This window comes from Salmo salar, chromosome ssa01, assembly GCF_905237065.1.
Source record: "Salmo salar chromosome ssa01, Ssal_v3.1, whole genome shotgun sequence".
NCBI classification, from domain to species: domain Eukaryota; kingdom Metazoa; phylum Chordata; class Actinopteri; order Salmoniformes; family Salmonidae; genus Salmo; species Salmo salar.
Genome location: NC_059442.1, coordinates 146008907 through 146035926, shown reverse-complemented (window position 1 = coordinate 146035926; position 27020 = coordinate 146008907). Strand labels below are relative to the sequence as shown.

The window sequence follows — 27020 nt, the reverse complement described above, 5'->3', positions numbered from 1 at the left end:
TAGGATACTCCCTGCAGCAGTCACCTCTCTGGACACCTTATTGTATATGTTTATGGCAATGTCATGTACTGTCACTCTATCTGTGTTGGCTAGTGGCTTCATCCTGTGGATATCAAATGGATTCTTGGACAATGACGCCATCAGCACTAGAGCTCTGGCAGAAGATATGCTCCTGAAGCGGTCAGTTAGCGGTCAGTTAGCGGTCAGTGTCTACTAACTTGCGTCAGTCTGAGAGACTAACAGCACACGCAAGAGACACAGACTGTGTCGCAAATAGCACCCTATTCCAATATAGCACACTACCTTTGACCAGAACCCCAAGGGCCCTGGTCAAAAGCTGTGCACTAAATAGGGAATACGGTGGGACGCAAGCCAGCCTTCCATCCAGCAGATGGAAGAGGCAGGAGGAAACACCATTTTCCAATGAGTTTGTTTTTGTAAATGTACAAATGTAGATACTATACAATATATACATACAGATAATCTATGAATTATAGAAACCTACTATCTTACATGCTTAAAAAGTAGAATTCTTCAAAGTGTACTGTTAAGTCCCTTAATTGCTCCACTTTTCTGCAAATGTGTCCCCAAGTGAAGAGTAATGGAGATGATTGTGTTTTAATTGCCCTCTCTGGCAGTGCTAGTCAGCCGTGCTATTTGTGTTTACACAAGGGGCTTGCAGGAGCCTGTGTCACATAGTAATTACTATGTCTAAGAGGTAGTAATGAGGCATTTGGAAAAAGAAACTGCAGCAGAAGCTCTCTCCGATACACACTCCCAGAACACACACGTGGCCCAGCACACACACACAGGCATGCCATCTTACCACACAAACACACAAGCACACAAACAGGCAGAAGTCACTGCGGATTGATGGAGAGCTGATGCTAAGAACTTGAAGAAGCACTTTATCCAATAATTGAACAGGTATGAGAAGCAAGTCATGGCAATCAGGAAGAGGAAAAGAGAAACAGAGAGAGACAGAGAGAGAGAGAGAGACAGAGAGAGTCAGACAGAGAGAGAGAGAGAGAGAGACAGAGAGAGAGACAGAGAGAGAGAGAGAGAGAGAGAGAGAGAGAGAGAGAGACCAATGAAAGAACTGAGAAGTGCAGTAGCTGTTGTGGAGGATTATTTGTTTCCTCTCTGGGAGGGAGAGGGGGTGTGCGAGGGAGGGGGAGAGAGGGGTTGAGTTAGGGAGGGGGAGAGAGGAGAGAGAGCGAGAGTGAAGCGGTACATATGCCATTCAGGGGAGTTTTAGCATTATAGCGGACAGAGAGAGAGGGACAGATAGAGAGAGGGAAAGATAGAGAGAACGACAGACAGAGAGAGGGACGGATAAAAGTTATTGATGTAGCAACAATAACCATCAAGTTTAAGTCAGGTTTCTCTTGATGCCCATTTACATACAAGTGCTTTGTTCACCCCATTCATATAATAGAGATTTTCCATAATTTCAATCATTGTATATTTATGCAGCATCCCAAATGACACTCTTTTCCTATAGTGCACTACTTTTGACCAGGACCGATAGGGCTCTGGTAAAATGAAGTGCACTGTGTAGAGAATAGGGTGCCATTTGGGATGCATTGATATTCTGTATGCATACTTAGGGTATGAGACACAATCATGAGAAGACTGCCCTATTCCCTGCCAATGCCACCTCAAATGCTTAACATTCAGCGTGTGTGTGGGAGTGTGTGAGTGTGTCCTACTCCTATCCACAAGGCAGTCATTAGTAAACACTGCTATCTGGGAGGAATTGCATAGTTTCAGAAATGGTGGCTTTGTTCTCTGAGCCGTGTCTTTACACTGTGCATATGACACAGACAGCCCTTCAGAGAGAGGGATGAGAGGAAGGTGTACTGTGTCTAACGTTGTTTCTACGTTGTTGCACTGGAGATGGGCAGAGAATGCAGAGCAAGGATCAGAGAGCGAAAGAGGTTGACCTGATGCAGGAGGGAGGGAAAGGCATACACACACACACACACACACACACACACACACACACATTACACAGGTTGACCTGATGCAGGAGGGAGGGAAAGGCATACACACACACACACACACACACACACACACACACACACACACACACACACACACACACACACACACACACACACATTACACAGGTTGACCTGATGCAGGAGGGAGGGAAAGGCACACACACACACACACACACACACACACATTACACAAAAACAAATACTCACACACTGGTCAATCCACGTTCTGCTTCTAACATGCTCTGAGACATTACGTAATGTCTTCAGTGCCCTTTCTTTTTTCACACACTGACTCAGGCATGACTCCACACACAGGGACTCATTCAAACACCCATAATCATGTCTTGAAATGTCCCAAACAATCTTAGTAACACATTAACTACACCACATAAATGTGATTATATTATAGACATATAGTCAACCATGCCCAAGCATCCAACGTAATTGTCTCCCCACGTCATATCAGGCAGTATTGGGATTTCTTATTATTACTGACCCTGGATCTGATGTTAATAACAGTCTGGCTTTCTCTTTAACCCATATTACAGAGTAATTCAGAGGGGAAGAGATGATGAAAGGAATCAGTCCAATCCAATGACAGGGTGATTAATCAGGTAATATGATGGAGAGGCAGGTGTCCTGTCTTGTGGCATGGACTTGGCAACAACACAGATGTGGGCTCTGTCCCAAATGGCACCCTGCTCACTATATAGTGCACTACTTCTGACCAGGGCCTGTAAGGTGCTGGTCAAAATCAGTGCACTATATACAGCGCATTCGGAAAGTATTCAGACCCCTTGACTTTTTCCACATTTTGTTACGCTACAGCCTTATTCTAAAATTGATTAAATGGTTTTTTCCTCTCATCAATCTACACACAATTCCCCATAATGACAAAACAAAAACAGGTTTTTAGACATTTTAGCAAATTGGAAATATTACATTTATATAAGTATTCAGACCCTTTACTCAATACTTTGTTGAAGCACCTTTGGCAGCGATTACAGCCTTGAGTCTTCTTGGGTATGATGCTACAAGCTTGGCACACCTGTATTTAGGGAGTTTCTCCCATTCTTCTCTGCAGATCCTCTCAAGCTCTGTCAGGTTGGATGAGGAGCGTCGCTGCAAGCTATTTTCAGGTCTCTCCAGAGATGTTCGATCTGGTTCTAGTCCTGGCTCTGACTGGGTCAACAAAGACATTCAGAGACTTGTCCCGAAGCCACTCCTGCGTTGTCTTGGCTGTGTGCTTAGGGTCGTTGTCCTGTTGGAAGGTGAACCTTCGCCCAAGTCTGAGGTCCTGAGCGCTCTGGAGCAGGTTTTCATCAAGGATCTCTCTGTACTTTGCTCCTTTCATCTTTCCCTCGATCCGGACTAGTCTCCCAGTCTCTGCCGCTGAAATACATCCATGCAGCATGATGCTGCCAACACCATGCCTCACCGTAGGGATGGTGCCAGGTTTCCTCCAGACGTGACACTTCAATATTGGTTTCAATCAGACCAGAGAATCTTGTTTCTCATGGTCTGAGTGTCCATCCTTTAGGTGCCTTTTGGCAAACGCCAAGCGGGCTGTCATGTGCATTTTACTGAGGAGTGACTTCCATCTGTCCACTCCATCATGAAGTCCTGATTGGTGGAGTGCTGCAGAGATGGTTGTCCTTCTGGAAGGTTCTCCCATCTCCACAGAGATCCTGTTCCTCGACACAATCCTGTCTCGGAGCTCTACGGACAATTCCTTTGATCTCATGACTTGGTTTTGCTCTGATATTCACTGTGGGACCTTATATGGACAGGTGTGTGCCTTTCCAAATCATGTTATTGAATTTACCACAGGTGGACTCCAATCAAGTTGTAGAAACATCTCAAGGATGACCAATGGAAACCGGATGCACCTGAGCTGAATTTCGAGTCTCATAGCAAAGGGTCTGAATACTTATGTAAATAAGGTATTTCTGTTATTTAGGTTTTATAAATTTTCACACATTTCTTAAAACCTGTTTTCCCTTTGTCATTATGGGGTATTGTGTGTAGATGGATGAGGAAAAAACTGTATTTAATCCATTTTAGAATAAGAATGTAACGTAACAAAATGTAGAAAAGGGGAAGGGATCTAAATACTTTCCGAATGCACTGTGTAGGGAATAGGTTGTCATTTTGGATGCAACCGTAGACTGGTCATTCTGATGTATCTCTCCCCTCTGCTCATTCACTACATGGCCAAAAGTATGTGGACACCTACTTGATGAACATCTCATTCCAAAATCATTGGGTTAATATGAAATTGGTCCCCCGTCTGCTGCTATAACAGCCTCCTCTCTTCTGGGAAGGCTTTCCACTAGATGTTGGAACATTGCTGCGGGGACTTGGTTCCTTTCAGCCACAAGAGCATTAGTGAGGTCAAGCCCTGATGTTGGGCGATTAGGCCTGGCCTGCAGTCAGCGTTCCAATTCATCCCAAAGGTGTTCGATGGAGTTGAGGTCAGGGTTCTGTGTATAGCAGTCAAGTTCTTCCACACCAATCTCAACAAACCATTTCTCTATGGACTTTGCTTTGTGCATGGGGCATTGTCATGCTGAAACAGGAAAGGGCCTTCCCCAAACTGTTGTCACAAAGTTGGAAGCACAGAATTGTTTAGAATGTCATTGTATGCTGCAGCGTTAAGGTTTTCCCTTCACTGGAACTAAGGGGCCTAACCCGAACCACGAAAAACAGCCCCAGACCATTATTCCTCCTCCACCAAACTTTACAGTTGGCACTATACATTCGGGCAGGTAGCGTTCACCTAGCATCCGCAAAACCCAGATTCGTCCTTTAGACTGCCAGATGGTGAAGTGTGATTTATCACTCCAGAGAACAGCGAGCTTTACACCACTCCAGCTCATTGCGCATGGTGATCTTAGACTTGTGTGCGGCTGCTTGGCCATGGAAACTCATTTCATGAAGCTCCCGACGAATAGTTCTTGTGCTGACGTTGTGTCCAAAGGCAGTTTGGAACTCGGTAGTGAGTGTTGCAACTGAGGACAGAATATTTTTACTTGCTACACGCTTCAGCACTTGGCGGTCCCGGTTTGTGAGCTTGTGTGGCCTACCACTTCGCGGCTGAGCCGTTGTTGCTCCTAGATGTTTCCACATCACAATAACAGCACTTACAGTTGACCAGGCAGCTCTAGCATGGCAGAAATTTGACGAACTGACTTGTTGAAAAGGTGGCGTCCTATGGCGGTTCCACGTTCAATCTCACTGAGCTCTTCAGTACGGGCCATTCTACTGCCAATGTTTGTTTATGGACAATGTATGGCTGTGTGCTCAATTTTAGCCGAATACACTAATTTTAAGGGATGTCCACATACTTTTGGCCATGTAGTAAACACATGAACCTGTGCTACTTACAGATTGTTATCAATAAAACGTCACAATAGCGTTCAATTTGGCTGCTGGGGGGCAAGGAGACCCCCAGCTCCCCTTAAACCATTGACAACTGCGTGCTGTTTTCAAGGGATTGTTGAATACATTTGATAACTATTTGGTTGTAATATCAACACCTCTTGAAGAGCATAGTTAGACCTACACAGTTCCCATTATTCCACGTCATTATTCCACGTCATTATTCCACGTTTAGCTCCATCATCAGAGTTATTTAAGCAATAAAGACTGAGGGGGTGTGGTATATGGCCAATATACCACGTCTAAGGGCTGTTCTTATGCACAACGCAACGCTGAGTATACAGCCCTTAGTCGTGGTATATTGGTATACCACAAACCCCTGAGGTGCCTTATTGCTATTAAAATGGGAAATGTGTAGGTCTGACCATGCTCATGAAGAGGGGATAATATTACTGCTAAGTAGTTTACATTTATTCAACATTCCCTTGAAAACGGCACACAGTTGTCAATGGTTTTAGCGGAGCTGCGGCTCTCCTTGCCCCCAGCAGGCAAATTGTACACTCTGCATCTGACGTTATATTGATAACAACCTATTGGAGTCTATTGATAATCACCACAGTTTATTTCTGTCTCACTGAGTATGCCTCCCCATTAGCTGCACAAGTTGTTTTTAAGTGTTATTGTTTTCTACCCTTCAACGTTCTTGATTTGCCTGCCTCTTGTACAGTTTAATGACAAGTGTTGAACACAGCCATGCTATTTATACAGAAAGTGTGTTTAATTTTACAGTAAAGATAACTGCACAAGAACTGCCTGGCTGTCTGTGCCTTTTTTTGCTAAGCCTTTGTGCTCAGGCAGTGCAGAGTTAATGACAATACAGTGAGCTAATAACATAGAAATAGAAAGACAGTCATACAAACACATTCTAGGCTACTAATGTTCCATACTCAAACAATACACAAACAAGTGATACAGAAATATGACATGAACATCAATACCTTTGGTTGCAAAATTCCAGTGACTTTCCCAAAATCCCCAGTTTTTATTTTTTTCAGAAATCCTGATTGGAAGATTCCCGAAATCAGAGAATTAACAAGCAAGAAATCCAAAATCCTTCAACCAGGATGTCTTGAAAATATGAGATTTTTTGGAAAGTTACAAGAATTTTGCAACATTTACCCTATGATTAAATCTCTGTATCTGTTTTCTTGTCTGTCTACTCTCTCTATCACTCTATCTCTCTCTCTCCCTACCTATCTCTCTCATCTATCTATCTATCTATCTATCTATCTATCTATCTATCTATCTATCTATCTATCTATCTATCTATCTATCTATCTATCTATCTATCTATCTATCTATCTATCTATCTGTCTGTCTGTCTGTCTGTCTGTCTGTCTGTCTGTCTGTCTGTCTGTCTGTCTGTCTGTCTGTCTGTCTGTCTGTCTGTCTGTCTGTCTGTCTGTCTGTCTGTCTGTCTGTCTGTCTGTCTGTCTGTCTTTCTCTGTCTTTCTCATCATTCTTTCTCTGTCAGAGAAGCTTTCTCTCTCATTTAATACACACACTCACTCACAAAAACACAAAGGGCATCCCCACTCTCTCTGACACAGGCACACACGCACACACACACATCCCTACAGAGGAGATACATGCTCTTTGAGTAACTGTCGTGTCAAAGTTGTGTCAGCCGACCAGCCATAGAAGGGTTTGTCATCGTTCTGCCTCTTAAGTGTGGGCATGACGTTACTGGCACCAGGCACACCTTTCCCACTAGCCACAGACACCCCATCACCGGCTGTAGACTGCATCATTATTCAGATCCTCTACCTCAGCCCTTCCTGGGGAGGACCATAGCAGCACCATTGACACCCAGTGGAAGATGCCGGTCTGGGGCCTCAGCTTTATTCTTATATTCTTGGGGCTGTATGTATCAAGTGTCTCAGAGTAGGAGTGCTAATCTAGGATCAGTTTTGCCTTTTAGATCACCATGAACAAGATTACATATTCATAAAACGTCTCAGAGTTTTAGTGCTGATTTAGGATTAATTTCTATATTTTAATAACTAAGATTACATGGACATGAATGACCTGATCCAGGATCAGCACTCCTATTCTGAGATGCTTTATGAGTACGGGTCCTGATCTTAGATCAGCTCTCCAACTCTGAGACAGACGCTTTATGAATATGGGCCCACACCTTGATCCCAGAACAGCACTCCCACTCTGAGATGCTTTATGAGTACGGGTCCTGATCTTAGATCAGCAGTCTTAGACGCGACTGTACAGCTTTTGGAGTCAAACTTTACTAATAAACATAATATGTGGGAATAATGGGTGTTTTCATTAATGTGGAAAATAATTGCTAATGTATTATATGTAGAATTAGAGACACAACAGACGCATTAAGGTTCTGCTGTAATTCATCTAACGGCGCCATCTAGGGGAACAATAATACATGGCATTGAAAATCTAAGAAAATTTCCGCCCTCACGTTGATGAAGTGATACTAAACAGTTTTATTTCCCCCTTTATCATTTGAGTCTTAATCAATGAATGATATGTATTAACCCATACACATCATTGGTGTTGATACATAATTCTGATAATTATTATAATATAATGATTATATCTATCCGGGAGGCTATAGAGAGAAGCATTTGATCTCTGTCACACTGGAGGAGCACTTATATTATTATGTCTACATTTTCATATGCATTTACTGTACATTTTTATTTTTGAAAACATCAGTCAGAAAGTCCTGCCCCCTAGCGAACCAATCGGTACTTCACTCTAATGTTTGGTTCCTTGATAACTTTAAGCTTTGAAAATCTGTGCCATGCTCCGAGAACGGAAGCATTATCCAACAATACTCCTTCACCTTTTTCCTGATAAATTTACATTATTGTCCACGATCAGGTATTACAACCCAGTTAATTTGCGTTAACCATGAATTAGCTATAATCTACTTTTAATAAGTTATTACTTTAAATTTAAAATCGAAAGTGATGGGAATTCAAATACAGATTTTTCGGGATTTGGAGCGACTTGGAGAGTGCATTCATGCCCGAGAAAGAATAGATGCATATGCAGAATAGATGTAGATATTATAGCACATGTTTTAAGATCAAGATGTATACTCCTTGCTATAGTCAGTGACTGAATTGAAACTGAACCTAGCTATAGCTCAGTCTTTTTGTTTACTCAGGTGGCATTGAGCGAAGTCGTGTTTTGCCATGCATCGCATGGTCGCTTGGTGACGTTGGGGTGAGTCTTTTTGTTGTATGCAGTTCTCAAGGCAACCAAGGCCTGCTACTTTTAAGTCTGCCGATGCTGCAATTTCGCTGTCTCTCTGAATTCCTGCTACGACTGCCTTGGATGATATAACCTAAGAAGCACAAGGTAAGTTTAGAATCTGTAGTGCTCTTGTGTGTGTGTGTGTGTGTGTGTGTGTGTGTGTGTGTGTGTGTGTGTGTGTGTGTGTGTGTGTGTGTGTGTGTGTGTGTGTGTGTGTGTGTGTGTGTGTGTGTGTGTGTGTGTGTGTGATAAAACCTCCCAACTCCATTGTGCTATGCAAAGCTATTCCTAAATTATTATGTCAAAATGTCATACTGTACATTAATAGTATCTATGTATTACTTTGTTGTTACATAGTAATTTTACAACGTTACTACACAAGTATGAACAATTGACATGTCTGATGGGCTCTCTTGGGCTGCCTGACGCCCTGTAATGTTTCTCCTAATTACACTGCATTAGTGGGACTGTTGTCCTCGGCTCACTGAACATTGATCAACCTTGACTAACTGATATAGCAAAATCTTGTGGGTAGGCAGTTTGGAGACTTGGGAATTTTGCAACAAGTTGACCTGGTATTAGTCACCTAAACTACTGTGGTCCCCTAACTTTGGTTTTGCTAAGTTAAAACTTTGAGCATTATTGCCAGGCCTGTTTGTCATTCTCCTAGCATGAGCACCCAACAAACTCTGCTCTGTGACTGTCTGCACGTCCTTATCTCTCCCCCTTGCCTCATAAGAAGATTAGCCTATGTTGCTTAGTTATTTAGCAGGTCATCTTAGCTAACCTTCATTGGACTGGGCTCTCTCTCAGCTTGAATGATATCCTGAGGTTTCAAATAGATTCATAGAATTGTCAGAATGCTCGTCCTCAGCCTAACAAAACTGAAATGTGTTGCTTTTGGCTCCGTTGATGTCTGTCCTGACAGCTTTGGGAGGGAGGGCTGGGAGTCTGTCGTCGTCGGAGAGCCTAGCTGGCAGGGGCGTTAATTAGCCTAGCCTGGCAGCTCCCATCATCCCAGTCTCAAAGAGAGACAGCTCCCCTGGCACCCCAAGGAGTGGCCTAGATGTCAGTGTGGCTCTGTGGGGCTCCTGTGGAAATGTACTAGTGGGTGTTCTCAACAGATCAGCCCTGTCTGTCTGTGAGCTGTAGGTGAACCCCGCACGGTTTAATACCCAAGCCTGACCACATAACAAAACCTTGGAGTACCTCAGGGCTGAATGGACACGTCGTTTTGATTAAGCAACAGGTGAGTCCACATTATTTATGCTTTACAATCAAGAGAATGGCTATATTTCTGTATTGACGAGTGAAGTTGTGCATACTAGCCTAATCAATGTATCAAAGATATGATCTTACGGTTTCAATTTATAGTCCTACTTAAGATTATGACAGCCTAAATTGTTTATTTTGTATGCATCCTATCTAGGCTACATCAAAATAAGTCTGATATTCACTAATGAACTATGTCCCGGATCTGAAATTAGCATTGAAAAATGCCCTGAAGTTGTTTATCTGCCTGAAGTGCTTGTGTTTTCCCAGTTGTCTCAGTTTCGATGCGGTCAGCCCAGCCGCCTCTTCTTCTCTTCTTCTCTATGGAGAGAGATTCTCCATACATTTGCGTATAAAATGAGGACAGAGGGGCTATACGAGCCTGCTGGCATCTAAGATTGTTCTGGCAAATCTCACATAGCAACTTCATTGAGAGGAAGGATGTTTAACATGCTTTTTACATTGGTATCACAACCCATTGTTTAGAAAATCATGATGAAATTGTCCATTTTAGGCCCTTTTTAGACCCTATTATAGTGTTTTCTTTAATATGGAGTATGTCTAGATTCTGAAATACACATTTTCACATTCATTTATTCAACATGAAAAATCTGAATATTCATATCTCAAAACTACACTTTTTGATGTTGCTTATTGTTAGGCATATTGTTTGTTACAATATATTCTTCAAACACTTATGGGTCTTTGTGTCTTGCAAAACTGATTTGTTATCCTGTTTTATTCTGTTCCGTTCTTCTTTCTACAACACATTCACAGGTAGAATGTGTGTATGCTTGTGTGAGGTATTTTGAAGCGCATGAAAGTGCACTGCAATATGGTGAGGAGGTACGTGTCACTCATACAGATGAGGCTATAGCTGCTTCCCACTCAAACCCGAGGAAACTTCTCTCATTTGTCTTCTCTCCCTGCTTAGTTTTGTTGTCCATGAGTCAATGCTGTGTGAATGCTGATTGGCTGAAGGTAGAGATAAGAAGTGCAGCATTGAGGCCTGTTGTTCTCCGAGCTCAGTAAGGCAGGGTTTGGTGTTGTCTGTTGCTATGGTGACAGTCAAAGACTCCATGACATCAAAAAATCATTTTATCTTGATATGAACCCCAGATGTGTTCCCATTGCTAGCCTAAATAGCTATAAGCAATCTCTCAAAACTGAGCAATTACATTTCATAATATGCATAGTTTAACTGAAACTGAAACATGGATGTTTATTTCTTCTAAAAGTACCTTTAGGAATTAATATCCCTCTTCCCCTCTCCTGTATGAAAGCCCTTCTTTTGTGCAGGCCACATGGTCTGCGGGTCTAAACACAGACCAGGGAGACCGGGGTTCAATCCCTGTTGCCACCCTTTGTCTCTCTCTAATCTGTCTCCCCATATTATAGTCTGTCTCTGAATAAAGCAAACATTCCCCCCCCAAAAAAAATCTTTAAAGAGAGAGAGAGAAAAAGCCCTTCTACGTAAACATGAAATATTGGGCATACTGAAGGAGTGACACATGATTATCTGTTTATTAAGATGCTTCCATCTTAACAGTAGGGAGCAGCTGTGCATGAGGATGAAGACAGACTGTTCATTTCCTTGCTCTTTAATCACAGTTCATTAGCTCTGTGTTCTGCATCAAATTATTGAATGACTGCCTTACTGCCTTAAAGATGGCCTGCCGTTTTCAGTGTAGTGAAGTCACATCTGTCTTCAGAGAAGTAGGGTTGCAGTGGTATAGTGCATTTGACTTTCCCCAGATGTTGGTGCGTACGCAGCATAACTGTGTGTGCGTGTCTGTGGGAGCATCCCAAATGGCACCCTATTCCCTAAGGTCCTTGGTCAAAAGTAGTGCCCAATGTAGGGGAAAGGGCGACATTTGTAATGCAATCTGTGAATATGTGTGTGCTTGCATTTGAAATGTGTTGTACCAAAAATTGTGCAAAGTGAGTTAGGCTTCCCTCACTAATCCTGTAATATTACTGCTTTTGGTTTCAGGGTATCCAGTGCACCCATGACAAAGCTTTCGATAAGAAAGACAGACCTACAGCCAGGTCCAGAAGGCTAGATTCTGAGCCATGGCTGTGGGAGGTGGGCTTCAGAGGAGCACCAGAGCAGCCTATCAGGATGCTGGGTGTCACCACACCCAGCTAGAGGTCAGAGGTCAGACCTGAGAGAGAGAACCAGAGAGAGAGGATGGAGACCAGAGGGCGCAGTACCAGGGCAGGGGTTCTGTTCTGGACCCCTGCTCCTCAACACCCCTCTCCCTCCACCTCCATAGACTCAGACGTGGACTGGTGGGATGAGGATGAGGAGGAAGGTGGGGACAGGAAAGAAGAGGAAGAAGAGGACTTCCACAGCCAGATGGATGAGAATGGGATTATAGGACTGGAGAACGCCTTGCAGAATGTGGGTCTGGGAAAAGAGGAGGAGGAGGGAGAGGAGGAGGGAGTGGAGAATGGAGAGGATGATCTGCCCTGGTACTCTGGAGCCTTGGACCCAGAGGGACCCAGGGAGGGGTTCCTGTCCTCCACTAGGGCAGGTGGGATTGGGCTGGACCAGAGGTTGGAGCAGGTAGACCCATTGGAGGAGCTGAGTTATAACCTGAGTGACCTGCAGAACTCTGAGCCTCTGTCCCAGTCTGAGCCACCTGGAGAGGACACACACACCCTGTCATTCGGTGAGTCACACACTAACAAACACTACAAACATTGTCATCACTTCTTTAGTCAAATAATAACACATTTCAGAAATGCCAAAAGCATCAAAGCCTCAGGCCTAAGTCCCTTAAGATCTGTAAGCAGGGGTGACAATTGCAAGGGAAACTGCTACATTTATCTTGATATTTGACCTAGGTGACTGTATAAAGACAAATCTGAACTGACTCTTTCTCCCATGCCCATCTCTTTCTCTGCTAGATGTCCTGGAGGCCAAGGACAGTGTGGAGATCTGGAGTGAGGATGAGGAGCAGCAGCAAAAGTATGAAGAGGTGCAGAGCTGGTGGTCCACAGGCAGCGGATGGAGCATCTCCCAGAGAGAGACAGACAGCTGGACATGACAGAGGATGAAAGGAAAGTGGAGGAGGATGGAGAGGAGGAGGAGGAGGACAGCGAGCCTCAAGCACACACTGATATGATGTCATGTCCTGTAATAGCGGGGGCTGGGTCATGCTGGGATCAGGGCCATAGTGTCAGAGGAGAAGAGAGAGAGGTCAATGCCATAAGAAGTTACAGTGCCGACCTACAAATAGAAGAGACTAGTGAACTCTCTGAGAGTGACAACAGAGGGGGGACACGGTTGGTAGTGAGTGACAACAGAGAGGGGACACGGTTGGTAGAGAGTGACAATAGAGGAGGGACACGGTTGGTAGAGAGTGACAACAGAGGTGGGACACGGTTGGTAGAGAGTGACAACAGAGGGGGGACATGGTTGGTAGAGAGTGTCACCTGACAAGCCACGAGCCATGGCTCGATCCCCTCAGAAAGGCTGGCATGCACGCTCACAGTCCCCTCCTCACTGCAGCACCCAGGACAGGAGCCTCCGGACCCACAGGGAGAGTCCCAGCCCCAACCCAGGAGCCATGACCCTGACATTGACGAGGGCTGGAGCGGGCCACTGACCTACCCCACCCCAGACTTCTCTGTTATCACTCTCTAAGGTTGGTAGAGAGTGACAACAGAGGGGTGACACTGTTGGTAGAGAGTGACAACAAAGGGAGGACATTTTTTTATTTTATTTATTTCACCTTTATTTAACCAGGTAGGCTAGTTGAGAACAAGTTCTCATTTGCAACTGCGACCTGGCCAAGATAAAGCATAGCAGTTAGACACATACAACACAGAGTTACACATGGAATGAACAAAACATACAGTCAATAATACAGTAGAAAAAAAAAAAGAAAAAAAGTCTATATACAGTGAGTGCAAATTAGGTAAAAAAAAGGGAATTAAGGCAATAAATAGGCCATGGTGGCAAAAGTAATTACAATATGGCAATTAAACACTGGAATGGTAGATGTGCAAAAGATGAATGTGCAAGTAGAGATACTGGGGTGCAAAAGGAGCAGAATAAATAAATAAATACAGTATGGGGATGAGGTAGATAGATGGGCTGTATACAGATGGGCTATGAACAGGTGCAGTGATCTGTGAGCTGCTCTGACAGCTGGTGCTTAAAGCTAGTGAGGGAGATGGGAATCTCCAGCTTCAGAGATTTTTGCAGTTCGTTCCAGTCATTGGCAGCAGAGAACTGTAAGGAAAGGCGACCAAAGGAGGAATTGGCTTTGGGGGTGACCAGTGAGATATACCTGCTGGAGCGTGTACTACGAGTTGGTGCTGCTATGGTGACCAGTGAGCTGAGATAAGGCGGGGCTTTACCTAGCAGAGACTTGTAGATAACCTGTAGCCAGTGGGTTTGGCGACGAGTATGAAGTGAGGGCCAGCCAACGAGAGTGTATAGGTCGCAATGGTGGGTAGAGAGTGACAACAGAGGGGTGACTTCTCCAAGGTAGAGCCCAGGGTCCGCTTCCCCATGAACGGCTTCACCCTCCACCCCCCAAGAGCAAAGGCTCCCCCAGAAAGAGGTCTCTGTCAGTGGAGCCCGCCCTGGTGTTCAAGTCCCCTGCTGACATAGTGAGAGAGGTGCTGCTGAGCAGTACAGACGGACCCCCTCCCCCCTCAACCCCCAATGGGCCCCACAGGCCCCTAAACTCCACGGTGCCAGAGGACTTCAGATGCCCACAACAGGCCAGCACTCTGGTACAGCAGCTGCAGGTACATGCACAGAGAGTAGGACCACACCACAGGCACACGCTCAGACTAACTCTGATTCCTTAGCATTCTGACATACTCAGACTAACTCTGATTCCTTAGCACTCTGACAGACTCAGACTAACTCTGATTCCTTAGCACTCTGACAGACTCAGACTAACTCTGATTCCTTAGCATTCTGACAGACTCAGACTAACTCTGATTCCTTAGCATTCTGACAGACTCAGATTAACTCTGATTCCTTAGCATTCTGACAGACTCAGACTAACTCTGATTCCTTAGCACTCTGACAGACTCAGACTAACTCTAATTCCTTAGCATTCTGACAGACTCAGACTAACTCTGATTCCTTAGCATTCTGACAGACTCAGACTAACTCTGATTGCTTAGGATTCTGACAGACTCAGACTAACTCTGATGCCTTAGCATTCTGACAGACTCAGACTAACTCTGATTCCTTAGCATTCTGACAGACTCAGACTAACTCTGATTCCTTAGCATTCTGACAGACTCAGACTAACTCTGATTCCTTAGCATTCTGACAGACTCAGACTAACTCTGATTCCTTAGCATTCTGACATACTCAGACTAACTCTGATTCCTTAGCATTCTGACAGACTCAGACTAACTCTGATTCCTTAGCATTCTGACAGACTCAGACTAACTCTGATTCCTTAGCATTCTGACAGACTCAGACTAACTCTGATTCCTTAGCACTCTGACAGACTCAGACGCAAAGGCTAAACAACTTTCCGTGTCTTCCACACACTGACACTAATTCACTGAATGATGCTCCAATTGTCTAGCTCAGAGTAGTGCGTCTACTTCCTATCCAGCTCACGGCCTTGACTATTATCCTCCCTCCTCTCTCTTTCCTTCCCCCTCTTTTCTCTAGGAGGACTACAACAGGCTGCTGACCAAGTATGCTGAGGCAGAGAACACTATTGATCGGATGCGTCTGGAAGCCAAGGCAGTCTATATAAGTGTGTGTGTGTGTGTGTGTGTGTGTGTGTGTGTGTGTGTGTGTGTGTGTGTGTGTGTGTGTGTGTGTGTGTGTGTGTGTGTGTGTGTGTGTGTGTGTGTGTGTGTGTGTGTGTGTGTGTGTGTCGATGTCACAAAGTGCTGTACAGAAACCCAGCCTAAAACCCCAAATAGCAAGCAATGCAGGTGTAGAAGCACGGTGGCTTTGATAAACTCCCTAGAAAGGCCAGAACCTAGGAAGAAACCTAGAGAGGAACCAGGCTATGAGGGGTGGCCAGTCCTCTTCTGGCTGTGCCGGGTGGAGATTATAACAGAACATGGCCAAGATGTTCAAATGTTCATAGATGACCAGCAGGGTCAAATAATAATAATCACAGTGGTTGTCAAGGGTGCAACAGGTCAGCACCTCAGGAGTAAATGTCAGTTGGCTTTTCATAGTCGATCATTGAGAGTATCTCTACCGCTCCTGCTGTCTCTAGAGAGACAGAAAACAGCAGGTCTGGGACAGGTAGCACGTCCAGTGAACAGGTCAGGGTTCCATAGCCGCAGGCAGAACAGTTGAAACTGGAGCAGCAGCACGGCCAGGTGGACTGGGGACAGCAAGGAGTCCTGAGGCATGATCCTAGAAAGAAAGAAAGAAAGAAAGAAAGAAAGAAAGAAAGAAAGAAAGAAAGAAAGAAAGAAAGAAAGAAAGAAAGAAAGAAAGAAAGAAAGCGAGAGAGAGACCTAGAGAGAGCATACTTATATTCACACAGGACACCGGATAAGACAGGAGAAACACTCCAGATATAACAGACTGACCCTAGCCCCCCGACACATAAACTACTGCAGCATAAATACTGGAGGCTGAGACAGGAGGGGTCGGGAGACTCCGACAGTACCCCCGGACAGGGGCAAACAGGCAGGATATAACCCCACCCACTTTGCCAAAGCACAGCCCCCACACCACTAAAGGGATATCTTCATCCACCAACTTACCATCCTGAGACAATGCCGAGTATAGCCCACAAAGATCTCCGCCACAGCACAACCCAAGGCGGGGTGCCAACCCGGACAGGAAGATCACGTCAGTGACTCAACCCACTCAAGTGACGCACCCCTCCTAGGGACGGCATGGAAGAGCACCAGTAAGCCAGTGACTCAGCCCCTGTGATAGGGTTAGAGGCAGGCAATCCCAGTGGAGAGAGGGCAACCGGCCAGGCAGAGACAGCAAGGGCGGTTCGTAGCTCCAGTGCCTTTCCCTTCACCTTCACACTCCTGGGCCAGACTACACTCAATCATAGGACCTACTGAAGAGAAGAGTCTTCAATAAAGACTTAAAGGTTGAGACCGAGTCTGCGTCTCTCACAGTGGTAGGCAGGCAGACCATTCCATAAAAATGGAGCTCTATAGGAGAAAGCCCTGACTCCAGCTGTTTGCTTAGAAATTCTAGGGACAGTAAGGAGGCCTGCATCTTGTGACCGTAGCATACGTGTAGGTATGTACAGCAGGACCAAATCGGAAAGATAGGTAGGGGCAAGCCCATGTAATGCTTTGTAGGTTAGCAGTAAAACCTGAGATGTCAAGGCTTTCAGAAGGATCGGACCAATACGCAGCGTAATCGTAGTTCCACATCTTTTATTCAGTCGTGAAACTAATGCAATAAACCATAAACTTGGAATACAAAAAAACAAGAAAGCCGTGACGCAGAGCAGGCATACACTACTCACAAAATAATCACCCACAAAACACCAGTGGGACAAACATCAACTTAAATATGGCCTCCAATTAGAGACAACGACAACCGGCTGCCTCTAATTGGAGGTCATGCCAAACAAAAACTAACCTAGAAATACAAAACTAGAAACTAAACATAGAAATACAAAAACGGACAAACACCCCCTGTCACGCCCTGACCTACTCTACCATAGAAAATAACAACTTACTATGGTCAGGACGTGACAAGAGAGGCTAGCACTGGAGTAATATGACCAATACTTTTGGTTCTAGTCAAGATTCTAGCGGCCGTGTTTAGCACTAACTGAAGTTTATTAATGCTTTATCCGGGTAGCTGGAAAGTAGAGCATTGCAGTAGTCTAACCTAAAAGCACGGATTAATTTTTCTGCATAATTTCTGGACAGAAAGTTTCTGATTTTTGCAATGTTACGTGGATGGAAAAAAGCTGTCCTTGAAACAGTCTTGATATGTTCGTCAAAAGAGAGATCGGGGTCCAGAGTAACGCAGAGGTCCTTCACAGTTTTATTTGAGACGACTGTACAACCATCAAGATGAATTGTCAGATTCAACAGAAGATCTCTTTGTTTCTTGGGACCTAGAACAAGCATCTCTGTTTTGTAAAAGTAGAACATTTGCAGCCATCCACTTCCTTATGTCTGAAACACAGGCTTCCAGGGAGGGCAATTTTGGGGCTTCACCATGTTTCATCGAAATGTACAGCTGTGTCTCATCCGCATAGCAGTGAAAGTTAACATTATGTTTCCGAATGACATCACCAAGAAGTAAAATATATAGTGAAAACAATAGTGGTCCTAAAACAGAGCCTTGAGGAACACCAAAATTTACAGTTGATTTGTCAGAGGACAAACCATCCACAGAGACAAACTGATATCTTTCCAACAGATAAGATCTAAACCAGGCCAGAACTTGTCCCTGTAGACCAATTTGGGTTCAAAAGAATGTGGTGATCGATGGTTTAAAAAGCAGCACTAAGGTCTAGGAGCACGAGGACAGATGCAGAGCCTCGGTCTGACGCCGTTAAAAGGTAATTTACCACCTTCTCAGTGCTATGATGGGGTCTAAAACCAGACTGAAGCGTTTCGTATACATTGTTTGTCTTCAGGAAGGCAGTAAGTTGCTGCGCAACAGCTTTTTCCAATTTTTTGAGAGGAATGGTAGATTTGATATAGGCCGATAGTTTTTTATATTTTCTGGGTCAAGGTTTGACTTTTTCAAGAGAAACTTTATTACTGCCATTTTTAGTGAGTTTGGTACACATCCGGTGGATAAAGAGACATTTATTATGTTCAACATAGGAGGGCCAAGCACAGGAAGCAGCTCTTTCAGTAGTTTAATTGGAATATTGTCCAGTATGCAGCTTGAAGGTTTAGAGGCCATGATTATTTTCATCAATGTGTCAAGAGATATAGTACTAAAACACTTGAGTGTCTCCCTTGATCCTAGGTCCTGGCAGAGTTGTGCAGACTCAGGACAACTGAGCTTTGGAGGAATATGCAGATTTAAGTCCGTAATTTGCTTTCTAATGATCATGATCTTTTCCTCAAAGAAGTTTATGAATTTATCACTGCTGAAGTGAAAGCCATCCTCTCATGGGGAGTTCTTATTTTCCTCAATTAAGTTGGAAAAAAAAGGATGATCGTGCAGCAGTGAGGGCTCTTCGATACTGCACGGTACTGTCTTTCCAAGCTAGTCGGAAGACTTCCAGTTTGGTGTAGCGCCATTTCTGTTCCAATTTTCTGGAAGCTTGCTTCAGAGCCCAGGTATTTTCTGTATACCAGGGAGCTAGTTTCTTATGACAAATGTTTTTTGTTTTTAAGGGTGCGACTGCATCTAGGGTATTGCGCAAGGTTAAATTGAGTTCCTCAGTTAGGTGGTTAACTGATTTTTGTACTCTGATGTCCTTGGGTAGGCAGAGGGAGTCTGGAAGGGCATCTAGGAATCTTTGGGTTGTCCGAGAATTTATAGCACGGCTTTTGATGATCCTTGGTTGTGGTCTGAGCAAATTGTTTGTTTCGATTGCAAACGTAATAAAATGGTGGTCCGATAGTCCATGATTATGAGGAAAAACATTAAGATCCACAACATTTATTCCACGGGACAGAACTAGGTCCAGAGTATGACTGTGGCAGTGAGTAGGTCCGGAGACATGTTGGACAAAACCCATTGAGTCGATGATGGCTCCGAAAGCCTTTTGGAGTGAGTCTGTGGACTTTTCCATGTGAATATTAAAGTCACCAAAAATTTGAATATTATCTGCCATGACTACAAGGTCCGATAAGAATTCAGGAAACTCAGTGAGGAACTTTGTATATGGCCCAGAAGGCCTGTAAACAGTAGCTATAAAAAGTGATTGAGTAGGCTGCGTAGATTTCATGACTAGAAGCTCAAAAGACGAAAACGTCGGGGTTTTTTTTGTAAATTGAAATTTGCTATCATAAATGTTAGCAACACCTCCACCTTTGCGGGATGCGCGGGGGATATGGTCACTAGTGTAACCAGGAGGTGAAGCCTCATTTAACACAGTAAATTAATCGCCTAGTGGTTAGAGCATTGGACTAGTAACCGAAAGGTTGCAAGTTCAAATCCCCGAGCTGACAACGTACAAATCTGTCGTTCTGACCCTGAACAAGGCAGTTAACCTACTGTTCCTAGGCTGCCATTGAAAATAAAAATGTGTTCTTAACTGACTTGCCTGGTTAAATAAAGGTAAAATAAATGTTCCAGTCAGGCCAATCACATCAAGATTATGATCAGTGATTAATTAATTGACTATAACTGCCTTGGAAGTGAGGGATCTAACATTAAGTAGTCCTATTTTGAGATGTGAGGTATCACAATCTCTTTCAATAATGGCAGGAATGGAGGAGGTCTTTATTCCAGTGAGATTTCTAAGGCGAACACTGCCATGTTTAGTTTTGCCCAACTTAGGTCGATGCACAGACATGGTCTCAATGGGGATAGCTGAGCTGACTACACTGACTGTGCTAGTGGCAGACTCCACTAAGCTGGCAGGCTGGCTAACAGCCTGCTGCCTGGCCTGCACCCTATCTCATTGTGAAGCTAGAGGAGTTAGAGCCCTGTCTATGTTCGTAGATAAGATGAGAGCACCCCTCCAGCTATGATGGAGTCCGTCACTCCTCAACAGGCCTGGTCCTGATAGTGGGTGAGTCCCAGAAAGAGGGCCCATTATCTACAAATTCTATCCTTTGGGAGGGGCAGAAAACAGTTTTCAACCAGCAATTGAGTTGTGAGACACTGCTGTAGAGCTCATCACTCCCACTAACTGGGAGGGGGCCAGAGACAATTACTCGATGCCGACACATCTTTCTAGCTGATTTACACGCTGAAGCTATGTTGTGCTTGGTGACCTCTGACTGTTTCATCCTAACATCGTTGGTGCCGATGTGGATAACAATATCCCTACACTCTCTAAACTCGCCAGTGTCGTGTCTTTGGGGGTACCATTAAACGGAAGATATGTTTACCAATTAGCTCCCTGTAATTATTATCACGTGATTAAACTGATTAATCGTTTAATTGTAATTAACTAGGAGATCGGGGCACCAAGGAGAATATTCAGATTACAAAGCTATAATTTTCCTAATATAACTTTCCTGTACTATAATATTATATTATATTATAGTATAGGCCGATTATCTTCTAGTTTCAATGGTGTATTTTACCTCTAGTCCAGTCTCATTCCAAACGTCCTAAATTGTTGTATCTGCACGAACCCAGTCTTTACTAAAATCATCCATACATCAATTGTCTTAAAATCATTTATTTACTACACTAAGTAATTAACAGAAAAACATACAAACAGCAACTATCGTCACAGAGGATTGGTAGAGGAATGTGCCTTTGTGGGCTAAACAGGCACACAGAGTTCATTAATATTAACAATTGACAATTGAAGGCTCACTCATTCGGGAACAATTGCAATCAATATATATTTACGCTCAGTGTGTCGTTCTGATTCTTGTTGGAGAGTAGTTCTGATGGAGAGTCTCTCTCTCGGTTAGAATGGATCTTTCAAAGCGACATTCATTAATGTCGTCATCGAATGGTTGTTTCGTTGGTCTTCGCGTTCAATGATATAATTTACTTAGCTGCAGACTAATAATTAATATCAAAGACTTGTTCTTATTCTGTCAGTATCAATAGTCTAAAAGTTAACCACGTGGTATGGTTCACTTTCAGTAGAGGAATTGGAAGGCAAAACCTATTAGCCAACGGAGTGTAGGCCTGGTCTGGGGAAATGTAAATCAGGGGGTGTTTTATAGTGCCCATAGAACAGCTTGTCAAATGACGCCTGGTCCTGTATGGGTCCCTGGGGACGTGCCTATGACTGAGTTAGATTTGGTTACAGAAATACAATTCTATCACATTACATCAGTACAATAGCATCTCAATGTCTTACAAAAGCTTTATCCTTATTAATACATTCCATACACCCATATGATGCAAGTCTTAAGCTGAGTCTATTATATAAACAGTTTTATGGTAATATGGCTATATTGTCTCTTCTGAGTATCACAAAATTGTACCAAGCGGATCAGTTCGTAGCTGGATTCTTCACCAATCTTCCATACCTTCTCCAGAACACAAAATGTCGCTTGGCTCTCCAATTCTATGAGTTGGAAGAATTTCCTGTGTCTCTCTATGGGCCATGTGGCCAGAGACTCTCCTGGAATTTTAGAGCTTTTACGACCCTTTACACACAGGGTGGATTGGGTGCAAAAGGGAGGGGTCAGCTGTCCTCCCTGTACCAAAAGAGGCCAACGTCATGACATACCCCCCCTGGTGGTTTGGATCTTGTTTATCCTGCAAGTTACAAATCAACATAAAATCATGACCACGTGATGTCCCATTGGTAGATCATCGTTGCAGTCCTCTCTGGTGGTTGAACTTGGTAGGCTCTCTGAAAGCGGAGCCGTCCACCACAAGGATGGGCAGTTGATGTCCGGTTGGTGATCGCCGTTGCGGTCCCCCCCTCTGGTGGTTTACCTTGGTAGTCTCTCTGACAGCGGGCATGCCGCCACAAGGATAGGCTGTGGGTGTCCGGATTTGGGGTCGCCGTTCCGGACACGTCGTCCAGACTGGAAGATCTGGGCAGTAACTTAGGCAGATGTTAACAACGCACACACACTCATGAAATATATATAATTAAATTCATTCCAGAATGAGCGGCGTTGTGGCACTGTTTATGGCTCTATCACTTCCTAAGTGTCAAAGGAACTGAACCGAAAAGGAATGAAAGCATAAACAAAACAAAAAAATATACAAAATATAGTTCACACAAAAAATCATCTAATTGGACTGTATTCTATATACGTCCAATGTTCTGGCAAAATGATTATCATGGCATTGTCTCTAATGCCATATCTAGGGTTTTTCCTACTTGGTGTGTTGCTTAGGCGCTATCCTAAGTTGATAACTATATGATAAGTCTACAGCTGTAATGCACCAGTTTTGGGCAGTCTACAGGTATGACCTACGGACTTCTGGGAAGAAAACTGGTGAGTGCTGTAGAGTCAAAGGCCTAGAAGTAAATGTTCAACTTTACTAAGGCTGGTATATTGCTTGGGCCCTTAAGTGGTCCTAGCATAAATCCTAATTGGATGTTCCGTTGTGCATGTGCGCTTATGCTTACACAAGCGAGCATGCCAAGGGAAGAAAACCAAGTATCCGGGCAGATTTCAACTTGTTCAGAATGAGTCTGACGTAGTCAGGTAATTTTCAGGTCAATTCCTGGAGGTCAGTCAGAATTGGTGTCAAGGGAGTCTGTAGTAGTTTTTCTACAAGTCACTGTCTTCCACTATTGTAGTGGCGATAGGTATGAAGTCTATTTCATAGCTATGTTATCCACGGAGGAGCTAACCTCACGACGGAAGTACTCTTTAAGTATTGGACCAGTCATACGTGGTGTGATCATGGTTCATGACTTCTAATAATTTTACTCCTGAATGGAGGGTCCTATTTATTAGTGACGTGTGTTAACCATTGGAAGAGTGCACTGGAGATTCCCCTCCACGTGTTGCACTCTGAGTGACTCCTATGTCGCTGTTGTCAATGGTAATTTGATTGGTTAAGTCTCTAACCTTCTTACTGATTGTAGCTGGACTGACTGTTGATAGTATTGGTACTGGTACTCAAGGGGACCAGTTACCCTACCGATTTATTCTGAAATATTATCTACCGGAACGCATGATTGGAGCATTTTACTAGTTGTATTGTAGTTGAACCTACACATGACAAAGAATGATTATTGATGCCATTAGTTTTGAAGGTGGACAAGTCCACTGGACTTCCTTTACGACCAGTGTGGTACACCTCAGTACTATCTTAGATGTCTTCTAAGATAATCCCCGTCTAGGGGCCTGTCTGCTCCTCACTGTTCTCATAGGAGAGTTTACAACTAGATTTGATTTATGCTCTGGCGGCCTCGTACGGTGTTGTCCGTAGTCTTGACCCCCCCACCGGCCTCGATGAGGCTCATCATGGGTCTGGGCTACTATTCCCCCCCTTTGTGCCTCGGGACCCCCCCACCAGCGGGTGGTGTTGGTGTCCGATGCGCAAATGAAAAGGTCGGACCCTATGTACGAGTTGTCAGCGGCCGCGTTTTTATGAGAGTGGCTGTAACCTTTCAACCAAATCTCCTGGTGTTTGTGCTTCAAAACGCTCAGTGGCTGTCGAGGCATGTCAGTCACCACCGGACAGCGTGTGGCAACCTCTTCATTACCTGTGAACTGAGACGAGGATATCGGTCTGTGATATCGCAAAGTGTTTCACAAGTGGGAGTCATCGGGTCAGTTGCTGGACTGACGCCATTAGTGTCATTGTAAGGGGTGACAGTCCCCAACAAAGCGGAAGGTGTATCATCGGAAGCAGAGTATACTCTGCGCATCAATGTTTTTCTTGCTGGGACGGCCGCAGTGCTTGCGGAAGTGTCCAAAGGGAAAGAAAAGTTCATCTCAACTACCGTATTACATGACTGCAAGGAGGAGGGAAGTTGCTTATTCACAGAGACAGCTGGCTCGAAATCATGAAAAGAATGGTCAATCAGGTTGGCTGATGGAATGTGTCGAGATATCGTACTATCTCCGTGGATCGGATTTTGTACCAAGAGGTTTCTAAACGTCTTTTCCTCAAGGGGTGCTTTCGACAGATACCCCTCGTGAAGGACTGCGTTGCAGCTAGCGTTAGGGGGAGACGGTGTGGTCAGTGGAGAAGGCACTGTGGCCTGTGACCATACCTGGTTGGTTTTCCAATCCATCAATGGGAGTAACCGATCCATCAAGTCTGCTCCAAGTAGCAGGGTTACAGTTTCGAGGCTGGTAACATACACAGGGTGAACGAGCGATACGTCCTGGAAGTGTAGTTTCAGCATGACTCTCAATGTGAGAGGCGAGGTAGTCTGAGTGACCCCTCGAAGTTTAGTGTCGCATCGTTCCACTTTTAACCAACGTTTAGTTGGTTTCAAAGCCCTTTTGAGATCATCAAACAATGTTTGAGAGATGAGTGATATTGTCGCACCCAAATCAATTAGCGCATGACAAGCTAAGCAGTCCTCCAGGACTGTTTCCAGGTATGGCCGTTTAGATTCGTGGTTAGTGGACATATTCCCCACAAAGTGGAGTGGTCGTTCGCAACGACGTGATGTGCCATGTCTGTTCAAGATGGAAGCAGATTGACTTTTCCGATTTTGAGTGGGCTTGGCTTTAACGAAGCGTTGACCTTTTTCTTCGCAACTTTTGTATCAGAGTCTATGGACAGAGCCCGGGGTCTTTTTTTCTTGATCAAGCGGGCCCTGGATAGGGTCTTGAATGAGAGCGGGAGAAATTTGAACTTTAACGTCCATGCTATGGGTGTTAATTCCTGCGGACCTGGTGTCCGGTAATTCCCCGTCTAGTCCTTGTGACTTATCTTTTACCCTTTTCTCAAATTGTTCTCGCTTAAGTTCTTCCCGTAGTGGGACTTCTGGAGAACATTGGTCTACGTTTTGATCGTCCTTCAACCCTTTGTTACCCTTGTGCTCTGACACTTTTGGTGGGTTGGGTACAGGAACGTAGCGAACGGGTCGATTGTAGCGGTAGTCATGTTGATGGCTACGTATTTTACAGTTATTTCGACCGCGGAGGTTATTGGAATCAGGGTTTCGTGGTAGAAACTGTTGTTGTGCGTCATCTCTCGACGCTCCAATACCTGATAATGCACCCTCTAACTGGAGTGAGTGCTCCTGGTTAAACTTCAAAACTGAGTGGTCAGGGCTCTTAGCGTTGTGAACTTTTGATGCCTCAAAAGCTGTGCTTGCAAGCTCTCTGAGTTGTAAGATAGGCAAGCCAACGTGGGCTGCAGGGCCCAAGTAGGTAATGAAGGTGGGATACATGTTCGACAGAAACATTTGTTTGAATGGTAACAGCTCTTCCATTCCTGTTTCTGTGAGTAGGCCAAAGTAAGCTGAACGAAGCCTATGATAGAAAGCTTGTGGGTGTTCGTTCCGAGCTTGTTTGACGGTGTTAGCCAGTGAGCTATCGTGTTTGCGAGTCGCAGAACCACTGAATTCTAATTTCAAAGCTGTGGCAAGTTTAGCATAGTCATTTAGCACGTGTTGCTGTTGTAGACGAATGAACCTCGTCACGTGTCTAATCGACGTTCGCTTCAACAGGTAAACCCTGTCAGAACCCGTAGCGTTCGGGTAGCCACCCAACGCGTCCTCTATGTCAGCTAGGAACGTCTCAGTATCGTTAGGCTGACCTGGAACGGGGTCAAAGGTGGGGAAATTCTTGACGAGTTTGTCAAGGTATTCCGCGCCAAGCGGGCGGAGAGGGTTGGCTTCATCCTGTGGAGAGATTGGGGCCGAAAGGCCAAGAGAAGAAGCCAAGCCTTGTTGTTGTTGGCCAAGAGGCGCCATATTACTCAGTGCCGAAGGGCCAAGAGGAGAAGACTGAGGGACACATGAGGGAGGCAAAGTCTGAAACCTATTGTCTTCACTCCTGTGAGTACAGGGCTCCGGTTGCTTGGATGGGTAGTCGCGCTGTAGAGCGTGACCATTCTGGATTTCCTCCAGATGGTACCTAAGGGTGGAATTCTGCTGCATTGCAGAGTCCACTTGAGCGCTTAGAGTACTGATTTTGGACCCGTGAGTGTCACACCTGCTCCTTTCGGTCTCAAACTTATCTGTCATGGTTTGCAGATAGAGGTCTTGAGTACCGAGCGAGAGATTCAGTGATGAGATTTCCTCTGCTTGCTTAGAAATCAATATTTCCAACCTTATCACCTGAGTTCTCTCATCATTCATTTGGTCAGCGACTTCAATAAGTTCTGCTGATTTATCATCCAACTTTGTCATTGTGTTCATTAACTGATCGTCTTTGGTCTGCAGCGCTTTGAGGAGCACCATGTTATTTTGAGTAACATTCAACAAAACAGCATGCATGTTGTCAAGTTGAGCGCTCCTGTTTGTAGATAACTCTTCAGATTTATCTAGTTTGGCGTGGACATCATCGTATTTAGTTTTGGCTAAATCGAGTTGTTCCTGTAGCATATGATTTTGTTCCTGTAGAAAACGATTTTGTTGAAGA

At 44.4% G+C, this 27020-nt stretch overlaps 1 protein-coding gene across 1 annotated transcript; it reads left to right on the top strand.

The window, feature by feature from the left end:
- Window positions 1-9305: 9305 nt before the first annotated feature.
- On the top strand, window positions 9306-13744 carry LOC106567353 (death domain-associated protein 6-like). Its single transcript, XM_014136499.2, has 3 exons — window positions 9306-9930; window positions 11947-12628; window positions 12867-13744. Exons 2-3 carry the CDS (start codon window positions 12145-12147, stop codon window positions 13004-13006), a joined length of 624 nt encoding a protein of 207 aa, XP_013991974.1. The 5' UTR covers window positions 9306-9930; window positions 11947-12144; the 3' UTR covers window positions 13007-13744.
- Window positions 13745-27020: the final 13276 nt, after the last annotated feature.